This window comes from Anguilla rostrata, chromosome 1, assembly GCF_018555375.3.
Source record: "Anguilla rostrata isolate EN2019 chromosome 1, ASM1855537v3, whole genome shotgun sequence".
NCBI classification, from domain to species: domain Eukaryota; kingdom Metazoa; phylum Chordata; class Actinopteri; order Anguilliformes; family Anguillidae; genus Anguilla; species Anguilla rostrata.
The window spans coordinates 71,097,532-71,110,150 of record NC_057933.1 but is presented as its reverse complement, the minus strand read 5'-3'; the positions used below and the strand labels follow the sequence as shown (position 1 = coordinate 71,110,150).

Here is a 12,619-nt window from a genome sequence, read left to right as displayed (position 1 = left end):
CTCAATTATGCTTTATGGAAAGTTTTTTTCCATGCCATTCCTTATAGCCTCATGTTCTTTTTTGTAATACATTTAGTTGTGTGTGTATGTGTGTGTATGTGTATGCATAAGCATGTGTGTCTGTGTTTATGTGTGATATATTTAGGTTTTATTCATTTTTGACAGGTGGCTCTGGTATATTGCAGCTTTATTTTAGATAAAGTTGTCATAAAACGCTTTATATGTATGTATCTTTTTGAACAGGTGGCTCTCATACTTTTTAGCTTTTTTAGATGCAGTTTCTTGACATACGAAATGAGTAAAATTTGTAGCTGTGACAATGTGAATATTGCCCCTCTGTGGACACAGTTTGTCATTGCAGTACTTTTGACACCACTGAGAGTTGAGGAAAAGCATGCAAATGCGTTTTTGAAACTATTAATACCATGAGTGCCTCGCCTACAATAAATGTATACCATACAACAAAAGTAGGCCTGCATATGAAGTACAAAAAATACTGTTGATGGAATCAACACTTCAAAAATGTATGAATTTCTGAGAACCTAATTGGTAATATGTTTTGTATTGTCTGGTCATTGATTATAACACAATATCCCAAATTTTCAAAACATGGACAAGACATCATGATCTTCCAGGCTAGTAGTTATTAATATTATTTTGTTGTGATACTTGCTGATTCTTTTCATAATGAATTGTTATGTTTCATTATAATATATGTAATATAAAATAATCACTGTATAAATAATCACTGTATCACATAATATAATGCTGTCGTTTTATAACATTTGTTTAACAGAGACGTAAGATAGATATAATGAATCAAGTATACACGTAAAAAAAAAAAAATTATAAAACATTACAAACATAAATATAAAACCAGGGCACACAACGTACTCGCGCACGCACGCTACACAACGAACAGCCCACAACATGAATATTCAACACATGAACGCATGCAAGGGGGGCGCGGTCTTTCCGGCGACGGGGAGCGGAAACGGAAAGGCCGCCATCTTCTTGTACTCAATCAAGCCACTACAGGGTCAGTATAGATTTAATATAGATAATAACAATATTATTAAATTAATAATAACGATGAAATAACTTAGCTTGCATTTATGTAGTAAATATTCAATAAATACATATTTGTATAAGAGGAAAGGCTTGTCATGTATTCTGATTAAACATAACACCTCTTATGTTCTAGCTAACTGGCTAGCGTTTCTATCTGGCCAGCTTGTAAACTAGCAAGCTACTAGCTAACTTGCTAACGTTTTCGTCCGCAGCTGGCGTCGAGTTTAAATGACCGGATTTGATTCAAGTCAGTATCTTGACAGGGATATTACTAGTTTGATCGACAGCTCCCACTTTCGCGTTCTTCTCCTTTTCTAAAACTACCCACTCTACCTTATCTAAAAAATCGATGTAGCTTCTGTCGGTACTTTAGAAGAGGGAGAGAAGGGAGTGAAACGGTAAGTAGCTAGCTGAGGTTTCTAGACATTTTTGGTTAGCTAGTTAGCTTGCTATTTCCCGTACTTAAGTTGAAACACACTATCTACTATCGCTAGCCATGTAGCAGCACAGTTGTCTTTTATTTGAGAATTGTCGTGGATTAATGCTGTTGCACGCCGTTTTCCTGTGTTTGGGTAGTCAGTTAGCTTGGTAGCTAACAGAGGTGGGGGTCTTATTGTTGGTTAAGGACTGGGTGTGTGATTGTCTGATAGCGGAGAGGCCAGGGTGTTCCCGTTAGCGTAGCCTCACTATCTTGGAGTAGGAGTGAATAACCTTAATGATGTAGCTAGCTACTTGGTTTATTGAATAGACTTCTGGCTAAATTCCTGCTCGTGTAGCTGTATTTTATCTTGCTACCAGCACAAATGCCAGCTCCTGGTTTTATCTATAGTCAGAACTATCTAGCTAACTAAGCAATTTAGCAAGCTATATCAGCTAGCCAGAAAATTAGCAAAGTGCCTACTGGAATATTGACCACGGTCTGAGTAATGCTATGCAAGTATTTCTGTGTGGACATCGGTGCGTGCAAACATTACCAATATGTATGTGTCATTACTGCAGCTACCTGTAGCTAGAGGACTTGAGAACTAGACTGCGAAGTAGCTGGATTTCGTCGCCTGTCAGTATCATCAATATAATAATGTTGTGTCTATCACAGTATTTTTTGCACTCGGGAGATATGCAACTCTTAGTTGTTTAAAAGTTATAGTATTGCCAAAGTTGTGAAAGCCAGCAAATAAATATTTTCTCATATTACCTCTCCATGCATAGTTTTGCGAAATCATAAATGATCATTTTAAGTTTGTATTTATTTCAAGATCGAATTTGTTGGTATTGGATGTTTTTGTAGCAAGGTGTATGACATTTCAAGTTTCCACCAATGATTATTTATACTCCCAAGTTACTATTTTCTGGGCAATGGTGTTTTATTTTAACAAGCTCGGCCTGTTAAATAGGAGGAGAGTGGGCCAGATACCGACAGGAAGGGGTAAGCTTTCCCCTATCTAAGTAGATAAGTTACATGAACTTTGCTCCATGAATTTACATTTAAACTGACCTTATAAGAGTTCTAATTTCATTGCGTAATATGGTGGCATTGCTTATTACCGTAATGTTAACCGCTACAGGTTATTATTCTTAGTGTTTCTTTGTTTATATGGTTATTGAATTGTGTAATATTATACTGGAGTACTTGTGTTGTAACATGACAATTTTTAGGGGCTTCGAGTCTGTTTTTTTCCCTTAACAGTCTGGTTCGAAACTTTGTGAGTGTGAGTCTATTAGATAAGTGAAAGTAAAGTTTGCATTGTCCTTTGTGTCTGACTAAAGAAGTCAAGGAAGTATTACTTTTTTTTAAACTATTTTGTTGCTGCTTTTAGCACTTCCCTTTTTTAAATCAGTATTCTAAAATCCCCTTTACACTTTAAATGGCATTACACTAGTCTAGTTTTAATACCTATTTTTTCAGTTGTATTTGTTGTTTTTATTTCAATTATTTTGCTGTGTTATGTATGCTGTTTATGATTATGATTATTATTTATGCAATGCATGTATTTGGTAGTCCCTGAAATGAATACAAATGTGCATGTAACTAAAGAAACAAGCACCTGTTTTGATGACAGGTTTGCGAGCCTGTTTCCCAGCAATGATGTAACTGAGTGTCTTTCACTTTGCAGTTTTATTTCCCCAAATATTTGGTTTTGGGACCCAATGTCGTCGTGGCGAGAGACGGACAGAGCGAGACAGAGCAATCTGTGAATGAGTGGAGCCAGAGAGAGAGAGACTCCCATCGTCCTCACAACTATTTTAACAGGTGGGAGAGTTAAACAGAGATCATAATGGAATGACACGGGTTGAGAGGTATGAACGCTCTAAAAAAACTCTTTATTACCCTGTATTTTGCTTGGAGGCAGAATCGCAGACCCTACGTTGTAAACGACTGTTAAAAAAAAAAAAAAAAAAAAAATCTGCTTTTTATTTATGATCAATACAAGTCAGGATTTCTAATGTGTTTCCTTCAGTTTTGCAAATTATTTATGCTAAAATCACGGTCGTCTAGTGTCTAATGTCAGTTCTCTGCCATCCTTTATTTTGACTGTCCTCCTTGTCAGGCTATCACCCCGGACTCTTGTTCTCTCAGCATTGGCATTGGTGGTGCTGTCTACCCTAACCAGTGTTTGTAATGTATTCATGCTCTTTTACTGTCTTTCCCCCCTTTTTGACAGATCATAGAACAAAACAACTAGCCTTTCAGCATGTCGACCTCATCGCTACGGCGACAAGTGAAGAACATTGTTCACAACTACTCTGAGGCGGAGATCAAGGTTAGAGTTTACGGCTTTTCTTTTAGACCGTTTCCTTTACCCTTCCTGCCTGAGCTAATGGTGCCTTGTGTGCGTGGCATGAGCGCTTACCTCTGCACACCTTATCCACTGTTTTTATTGTGTTTACCTTCTCCCTCCTTCCTCTGCTAATGTGTGTCATTGAGGATTGCTGAACATTTAGATCCCTTTTCCCTGTGTGCTTTCTCTCAGGTAAGGGAGGCGACCTCCAATGATCCATGGGGCCCGTCTAGCTCTCTGATGTCCGAAATCGCGGATCTAACCTACAATGTTGTGGCCTTCTCAGAGATCATGAGCATGGTCTGGAAGCGCCTCAACGACCATGGGAAGAACTGGAGGCATGTCTACAAGGTGAGGCCCAGAGACGGGGCACAGAATGGGGCGGGGCGGCGTGTCCGTTCCCTCTCTGTGGTTTCACTGTTTATTACCCTCTGCCTTAAGAGTCTAACTGAGCCTTTCACAAATGGGCTCGTATGATTGGACGAATGTCCCGTGATGTCGTTACTCCGACTGTGTGGCTTTGAGCCCTGGTGTGCCGTCTCCCTCGGTGCTCACATGCTGTGTTAACTCTGTTTGTGTCCCAGGCCATGACCCTGATGGAGTACTTGATAAAGACGGGCTCTGAGCGCGTGGCCCAGCAGTGCCGAGAGAATATTTATGCAGTCCAGACACTCAAGGACTTCCAGTACATAGACAGGGACGGCAAAGACCAGGTACTGCGCCAGAGACACATGCACGCTAGTTCTGTCACGTTTGCGGTGACGCCTGACCGCAAATGGCTGCCAAAGGCTGCGAATGGCAGCCAGCCGTGTATTTCAGTACGGAGGATCTGTAGAAATGAACTTCAGAAATATGCAACGTTCAAGTGTGAATCCCTCCCCGTCACTAATTTTCTACAAGCAACGCAACCATTCGGAAGCAGCCACTGGGCTAGTGTTACCATAAACGGAAGGATGGGTCCTAAGTGTTTTGTGTGGAACAGCTTGCTGGGATCAATATAACACATTTACAAGCAGCTCTGTGGGTCTTCAGTGAATTTTTTTGGCACAGTGAATATTGTGACATGCAAACAGCATTTTGCGGAATTGCATCCAGCAGGCAAGCCGTCCGTAAAAGGAAATTATGCTTAAGTCTGCACCTATATAGTCTATATAGCTTGTGGTCCATCTGGTGGCGCATCCTGCTAAGGCACAGGTTGTCAGTATAGCACACTGCGTGGGCTGGGAATTGCAACCGTGTCAGTGCTGACTGGCTGACAGCACTGTAGTCCTCCAGTATGTGTTTGGCTGTCCCTTCATTCTGGGTCGGAAGATGATGACATTAATCGTGTATCAGCTAGCTGGCTAGTGAAGCAAGATTATTTTGCCTATGAAAGAAATAAAATGTCTGTTAATGTTGGAGGGCCTTTGGGAGTCAGGTTTATGCAAAATACATGTGCCTGGCTCCTGTGCAGGTAAACCAAGACAAAGGGTTTAAGTTACGGGAATGTCGCTGAGAGAGAATGGACCCACGCGGACCTTGATTCAGACTCGCTGGAATGCGAATACCTTTCATAGTACTTTTCACTGCCTGTCGCTGACTTTATCCAGCGTGCCTTTACAAAGCATAGCTAGCATGTTCATATTGTTAGTGATAGGACGTTTAAAGTGGACATGCTTCACCTTTTATCAAGCACATCTGTTATCAGTTACGCAAACTGCTTGCTAGTAAATTGACCTGGCAACTCCTTGAAAATAAGATAAGAAAGTTGCTTCATAGCCTTCAGGTTGACACAGATTGCACAGACAGAGCAGCCCACATACTTTCCTCAGCCTTGAAAGGTCTACCTGAGTTAAAATGGCGCCTTTGTTGTCCTTGCCAGGGAGTGAACGTGAGGGAGAAGGCGAAGCAGCTCGTTACGTTGCTGAAGGATGAAGAGCGGCTACGGGAAGAGAGGATTCACGCGCTGAAGACCAAAGAGAAGATGGCGCAGACGACCAGTGGTAAACCGCCTTCATTTCCCATCATTCTCCTGTGTTGTGTTTGAGTCCAATGGGGAGTTGAAGTTCTGTTAAAGGAGGAAAGGTGCGTGAATCCTGCAGTACGGTGCATTTGTGTGCGAAACTGCATGTACTGAATTTTATAGTAAGCCATATGGTTCATGCATTTATGTATGTTACAGGAAGAAATTTTGACATAAACCGAACATTTTTCAGTAATTTCACATTTCCAAAGAACATTGGATCATGACATTAAAAAAAAAAATTGTTGCACATACGCTTTGATGTATTGTGAGGGAGGGAGGAATAGCTATTTGATCTAGAATTCTGGTCTATGGTAATGATGGAGTCAGGCATGCTGAGATTTGAAGTTCATTTTAATGTGATGAACGGTGTTGGTTTTATTGTCTATATTAAATAACGATGATGATGATGGTAATAATAATAATGCTCATTGCTCCCTCCCCCAGCCTCCTCGGCTCCTTCAGCCCCAGGCCTGGGTGGCGGGGGCCTGGGCCCTCACACTCAGGGCTCTGGCAGCGGGGCGGACCCGGAGCAGGCGTGGCCGCAGAGCTCGGGAGAGGAGGACCTGCAGCTGCAGCTGGCTTTGGCCATGAGTAAAGAGGAGGCCGAGCAGGTAAAGCCAGCTCGGGGGCCGAGGGGCCAAACCGCCGCGGAATTCTGTCTCGCCGCTCGGCGCTGAAGTGGTTAGGCTAAACTCCAAACTGGTTTCGCGCGGCTGGCTCTGCGCCCTTTTATGGCGTGTTTGATGGCGCGACCGTGCTGATTGGCTGAATTCAAAAATGCGATATTATTCATAGGGATTTGTTTGAACTTGTCAAAAACTTCAGTGGAGACTGTAGAGACTTTGTGGGGAAGCAGCCTTATTCAGTGCATGTGATTGAGGAGAGTCGGGCCCCGTGAGGCGCACACAAGGCCCCCGTTAATCCAAGGGCCCCTAAAGGGCTGGAGGAAGGCCCTCTGCCGGTGTGCCTCTGAATCTTTTGACGTGTCTGTGGAACATCGCCGGTGTAAGGGGTCACTGGTAGGTTTTCAGGTTCATTTGAAACGCCTGGTCTGAAGAGGTTGAAAGACCACGGTATGCTGGGAAAATGGCAGTGGCCCCCTCTCACATGTTGATCCTGACCCCAGTCTAGCTTCGCCCCCTTGGAGGACGCTGAGCTCCGATGGGCTATCTCACTCAGCAAGGACCTGCTGCAAAAGGTCAGGGGTCAAAGGCTTCACCGAGATTTAAATCAGCCTTTCCGTCGCCGCCTCTTGATGTCTTGGTCACAATCAAGGAAATGAAGCCGAATTATTCATCAATGCGTAAACATGCAATCACAGATGAATGTGTTTGGACATTTAGCCACTATAATATCAATAAATGTGTGCATGTGTATGCATATGTAATAAACACATACACACATCTACTTCTTGCACGCATTAAACTGGATGAAGAAACATTTGCCTTGCAGATTTTTAAGATTTAAATGCTTTTATTTAAGCTGTCCAAACACTTCTCTGTGAGTGTGAATACATGATGAGCAAAAAAAAAAAAAAAGTCAAGTCACAAGGTATAATTCCATGTAATTTAAAAATGTTAATTGGAGTATAAGCAGAATTATAAATACACTACTAAATTAACGTAATTGCCTTTATCATAATAACAATACAATTTCTCACTTTAAATTGCATGCATTGGTTGGCCTGTGCACCACCAGCTGTGGTGAAATGGTGGGTAGAAATACATGAGAAGTGCCTGCGCACGGTCTCAATGAGGAGGAATCTGAGAGTTGCTGGGCCAGTCCATCTCCTTATTGGCGACTTGTCGAGGCAGGCAGGCTCGGCGCCTTGGCTGAGATCAGCGGGATGATTAGCGCGTGCGCGAATGGGCCGCGAGGGCGGGGCCTGATGTTGGATGACGAGGGTGTGGGCTCTGTGCGTGGTGTGATTGACAGGAGGAGCGTCTACGCAGGGGTGATGACCTGAGACTGCAGATGGCCATTGAGGAGAGCAAGAGGGAGAAGCCCAAAGCTGAGGAGGTGTGTACTTGGGAGAGTACCGCTCTCTCTTTTCCCCTCTCGCTCTCTCAGTGTTACCTGCTCTGTCTGTGTCCGTCGCCCTCTTCTCTTTGAGACGCCGACCCGTCTCCTCCTTTCTCTGACTGTGCCGCGGCGTCCGCCGGTGTGGGTTTTGGCTAGCGAGCGCGGCGTCCGCGCGTGCCGCCTCGCTCGCTCACTCTCTCTCTCTCACTCTCCCAGAGCTCCCTGATGGAGTTAAGCGCGGTCGACCCCTGGGGGGCCCCGGCCGCCCCTCCCGCTGTTGCCTCTGCTGGCCCCTCCCCCCCACCAACAAGTACCGCCGCCTCCGCCTCCGGGCCCTGGGGGCCCTCGGACCCCTGGGGCGCGACCTCCCCCACCTCGCCGGTTAGTTCTGACCCCTGGGGTGGCGGGGGGACCGCGGTAGCGCCCCCTTCCGACCCGTGGGGAGAGTCCGCCCGGGTGAACTCGGATCCCTGGGGCTCCAGCGGTGAGCGAGACGGGGAACTGCGCCCGTTTCTTGGTCCTTTCCCTGCGGTGGGAACACACGGTACACACCTTTTGAAAAGTAGATGGGAGCTTGAGGCAGAGGAATCCTTTCTTCCTGGGCTCGGTTTTGCCGTTAAATGTATGTGTGTGTAATGTTACAGTGTAAATGCAGTCTTCATGCCTGCTCTTCAGGCCGCTCCCCTCGGCCTCTGACTCCTCTCTCTCCCGCTCTCTCAGCCGTGACTCCGCCTAGCTCAGATCCATGGGGGGCCTCCGTGGCCCCCGCTGCTACGTCTGGGCCAGGTGACCCCTGGGCAGGGGACGGAGTGCCTCCGGCGGTTGACGCTTTGACCTCTGACCCCTGGGGAGGCCCCGCCAAACACACGACTAACGGCACAGGTACTGTAAACTCACTCTGTGCCCTGTCCTTCTTCCAAGTGTCCACGTTAATCGACGCCGTTTTGAAGTCCCTGCTGTCTGCATGTACGTGTGTTTGTGGTGCACTTAGCCGCTGGTCCGCTCATTTTCAGGAGATCCAGAACTCAGAGGTTCGACAGGAGCGCTCGGGGACGGCGGGGGCAGCACAGGGTCCCCCGTGCCCTTTGACCTCTCTGCCCTGGGCTCCTCCCTCCCCGTTAGGAAAACGCCGGAGTCGTTCCTGGGCCCGAATGCGGCTCTGGTGGACCTGGACTCCCTGGTGTCCTCCAAACCCAAGCCCAAACAGCCTCCCCCGCCCTCCATTTCCACCGCCTCCGCACACAACCCCTTCCTGCAGACACAGGGTGAGAAAGGATCGCTCGGAGAACAGCCTTCAGCTCAGCTCAAATGGAGCCTTGCTGAGAGTCGATTGTAAATCTGCGATTTCACATCAGCTGTGACGTCCACGATGGATCATTTTGCTTGTTATGTTCAGTGATGATCACCTTTCATTTAACTGTGATGAAACTTCCTGTCTCCTTCTTTTTTTGTTTCTATAATTGTACGCTCTCTCTCTCTCTCTCTCTCTAGGTGCCTCTTCGGGCCCGGGCATGGCCGTTACCCCGGGCAGCTCAATCTCTAGTCGGGGGGTGTCCCCTACTCCTCCACCAACCTCAAACCCTTTTGGATCAACTCCCATGGCCTCCATTTCACCTCAGACCTCCTCGCTTGGCCTCAGCCAGCTCCGCACCAGTCCCGTGCCACCCAACCCCATGTTGGGGACCCCCCACGGTCAGATGCCACCCCCGACTCTGGGAATGGTCCAGCCTGGTATGGCTATGCCTGGAATGGGAGTTCAGATGACACCCCCTCAAATGGGTCTTGGGATGGTACAATCCAGCCCCATGGGCATTCCCTATGGAGGAATCTCACCCATGGCCCCGCCGGGAGCTGCCATTCTCATGGGCGCAGGGGTGCCAGGGCAGCCCCAGCTGATTTTGGGTGCGGGAACAGGAAGCGGTGTGTTGGGAGCCAGCGGAGGGGTAGGAGGCGGGGCATCCACAGGAGGAAGCACTAATCCATTTCTTCTTTGAGAAAATTCACTCTTCTCACCCCATTAACAAACAATTTATGTGTCAGAAAAGAAAATGTGTGTAAACAACTATATTTAAAAAAATGAAAAACTAAATCAAAAATTTTTTTGGGAAACGCATTCAATTTTTTTTGTTTGTTTTTTTTTTTCCACAGTGGGATATAGAGGGAGTGATAGCAATGTTTATTTATTAGTTTTTTTTTTTTTTTTTGCCTTTTTAAAAAAATAATTATGTTTTTCCAGTCTTTTTTGAAAGAAGCAAAGACAGAAGGAGAGATGGCATTCACTCAGCAATGTCACCATAGTATACTATTACTGCACTGAAAGACAAGGGGAGGCTGCAGGAGTTTAGCTTAGCCACTAACAAACTGATTTTATGAGAACTCTTAAAACTCTCCCTTCAGATGAAGAAAATGTAGGACCGATGAGGAAAAGGGCGGTTTGTAAGGAGCCCGTGGAGACTATGACTGAGTCAGGCTGAAAAACCCACCAACACTTCTGGCATGATCTAGTCGAATCATTCAATAGGTGTTTTCTTTTTAATTTAATTTAATGTAATTTATTTTTTATTGTAATTTTTGACTCCTGGGAACAAACAAGAAAAAAAAAATCCTACTTAATCCTGTAATGAAATGATATGCTGAATTGCCTTTATTTCTTTTGAAGATTTAAAAACAAAACAAAAAAAAAATCATTCTAACAAATGAATTGAAGGGAAAAGTGGAGATTGATTTTGTATGACTGTGAGCGTGAGTGCGTGAGTGTTCTCTTTTTCCAGAGTCCATTTCCATTCTTCCTTACTCTTACTGCATCATGAGCGAGTGGGAAGAAAAGATAAAATGTATTATTTCTGTTTAAAAAAAATTATTTTGTTTTGGACATTTCAAATGCTTGTTTATTTTGGGATTACAATGAGGTATTAAAAGGGTCTTTGTTTCAGCCAGTTTTATTTCATTTTTTAAAATCAAGAGCATTAGTTTCTCACTTTTGTATATCTTCGACCTGTTTCTCTCTTTGTGTCTTGTCTAGTTATCATTGTTCTGTGTTTCAGACAGCAAGTGTAAGGACCGAGGGGAGAACTAGGGACACAGAAACCGATGCTTTAAAATAAAATAAAAAACATTTCAAATGAATTTTAAAAAAAGAAAAAAAATTCAATTTGAGGACTGGAACACATGATTCATGCTGTTATTTTTAATTATAGTTTTGATGAATTATTGTTATTTTATATTAAGAATGAAGCTATTTCTCTTATCGGGTCAGGTCAAATTTGTGTGGTGTTAACTGTGAACATACACATTTGAAAAATAAATGGGAAAAAAAATGAAAAGAAATTTAAGAAATAAAAAAAATCCACAAAGGGTATGAAATTCATCTTTTGTGTTTATTGAATGTAAGAATTGTATTCACCTCTTTCTCCAGTCTGTTTGACCACCCCTGTATCACTTCTGCTTCTTTTCATGCATTTCTCTGTGCTGGCTAGTTTTTACCGACCTGTTTCTCGAAACCGCCTCTGTGCTATTGTTTAATTATTTCCGTGCCTGTTTTTGCTTTGCAAGTCAAATTCCCCCTCAGAGCCCAAATTGTCTTTTGCACTCGAGTTCAGTTAACGGCCAATGGGAGTGTGGATGTGAAGAAGCCACTCATGTACTGTTCAAACCACCGGTGGTGACGCCAGATGAATTGTCTGTCTTGTACGCATTTTGTAAAAAAATGTATAAAACTGTTCAGAATGGAACTTCAGTGCCGTGCACATGGCTACCTGCCTCTCATCTTTGCATCACAACATGCCAGCTTGCACATTTTAAATGTAACAGTCAGTATTTTACAGTTTAATAAAATTTGCCTATTGTGCTTATCCTGCCCTTAAATGTTCACTAAATACTACGAGAGCCTGCTAAATGAATATGGGAGGCCTATGTTTTTTTTTTAATATAGCAAATGGAAAATAATCTGCTTGGGGAGCATAATAAATGAGAATGGTGGGTTGAACACTTCATCCATATTGCCAGTGCCAAATAATGCCAAAACCGAATTTTTTCTTATGTCATGGGAAAATATCAGGCATTTTCCCCCTGTTCTGATCTTAAAAGTGACTGGTCCATAGATGAGGGATTATGGTTTGCCTGGTTTTGTGGCAGTAATCCTGAATTAAGCTTGTAGGGTTAATAAAAATGTTTGAGAATAGATTCCGCCCCTATGTGACAGTATAGCAGGTGCCATTGAAAAGCAGAATGCTACTGAATGAGGTGTGTCGAGCGGTGGGTAGATTGAACGAAAAGTGTCATGGCTGTTTGTTTTTTGAGAAATGCCTCGTATCACAATGCTTTGTACAGTGGAGTAATGCATGTACAGCCCAAACCCATGGTTAATGGTTCTGATTGACAATAATGAAAGCGCAAAGGACATCACTGTCTGGAATTCAAGCGCAGGTTGATGTGATGCCCTTCTTTTAGGGAAATGTTTGGTTTCTCCCATGCAGTACACAAAGTGTTGTATAGTGTTGCCATATGATGCTGCATAAACCTGTTTGCAGATACCTGTGCACTATTCTGCCAGTGGCAGCTTTGCACAGGGATTTCAAAACCTGGTCCTCGAGTGTCGCCGCTGGTTTTTGTCTTTGCGTTCCAATTGCCAATCAGTTCAGACCCTAGAAACCAAGTGAGGTGAGTTAAACGCGTATTCACCTACTTTAACTGAGCGGTTAAACGCAGAGTCGACAGAAACCAGACGACCCCTTTCGCTCTC

General features: G+C 44.2%; 1 protein-coding gene across 8 annotated transcripts; it reads left to right on the top strand.

Annotated features, from left to right (window-relative positions):
• The first annotated feature begins 905 nt into the window (after positions 1-905).
• On the top strand, positions 906-11,729 carry epn1a (epsin 1a). 8 transcript variants are annotated; one of them, XM_064309662.1, is made up of 13 exons: positions 906-1,039; positions 3,186-3,322; positions 3,735-3,833; positions 4,138-4,202; positions 4,436-4,564; positions 5,713-5,833; positions 6,301-6,467; positions 6,983-7,054; positions 7,792-7,875; positions 8,095-8,422; positions 8,599-8,760; positions 8,892-9,143; positions 9,370-11,729. In XM_064309662.1, the coding sequence occupies exons 4-13, from the start codon at positions 4,143-4,145 to the stop codon at positions 9,870-9,872; spliced, it is 1,878 nt and encodes a 625-aa protein (XP_064165732.1). In that variant the 5' UTR covers positions 906-1,039; positions 3,186-3,322; positions 3,735-3,833; positions 4,138-4,142; the 3' UTR covers positions 9,873-11,729. The 8 variants fall into 8 exon arrangements, with proteins under 8 accessions (XP_064165732.1, XP_064165729.1, XP_064165709.1 ...); XM_064309659.1 differs by having other exon boundaries at positions 4,044-4,202; positions 8,095-8,362; XM_064309639.1 differs by having other exon boundaries at positions 4,044-4,202.
• The last annotated feature ends 890 nt before the right edge of the window (positions 11,730-12,619 follow it).

Bases quoted from the DNA above. Each gene is read 5' to 3' on its own strand.
- epn1a (XM_064309639.1), top strand. From the start codon at position 3,765: ATGTCGACCTCATCGCTACGGCGACAAGTGAAGAACATTGTTCACAAC. The intron at 4,203-4,435 runs GTGAGGCCCAGA...TTTGTGTCCCAG, and splicing joins ACTGGAGGCATGTCTACAAG to GCCATGACCCTGATGGAGTA. The intron at 9,144-9,369 runs GTGAGAAAGGAT...CTCTCTCTCTAG, and splicing joins CCCCTTCCTGCAGACACAGG to GTGCCTCTTCGGGCCCGGGC.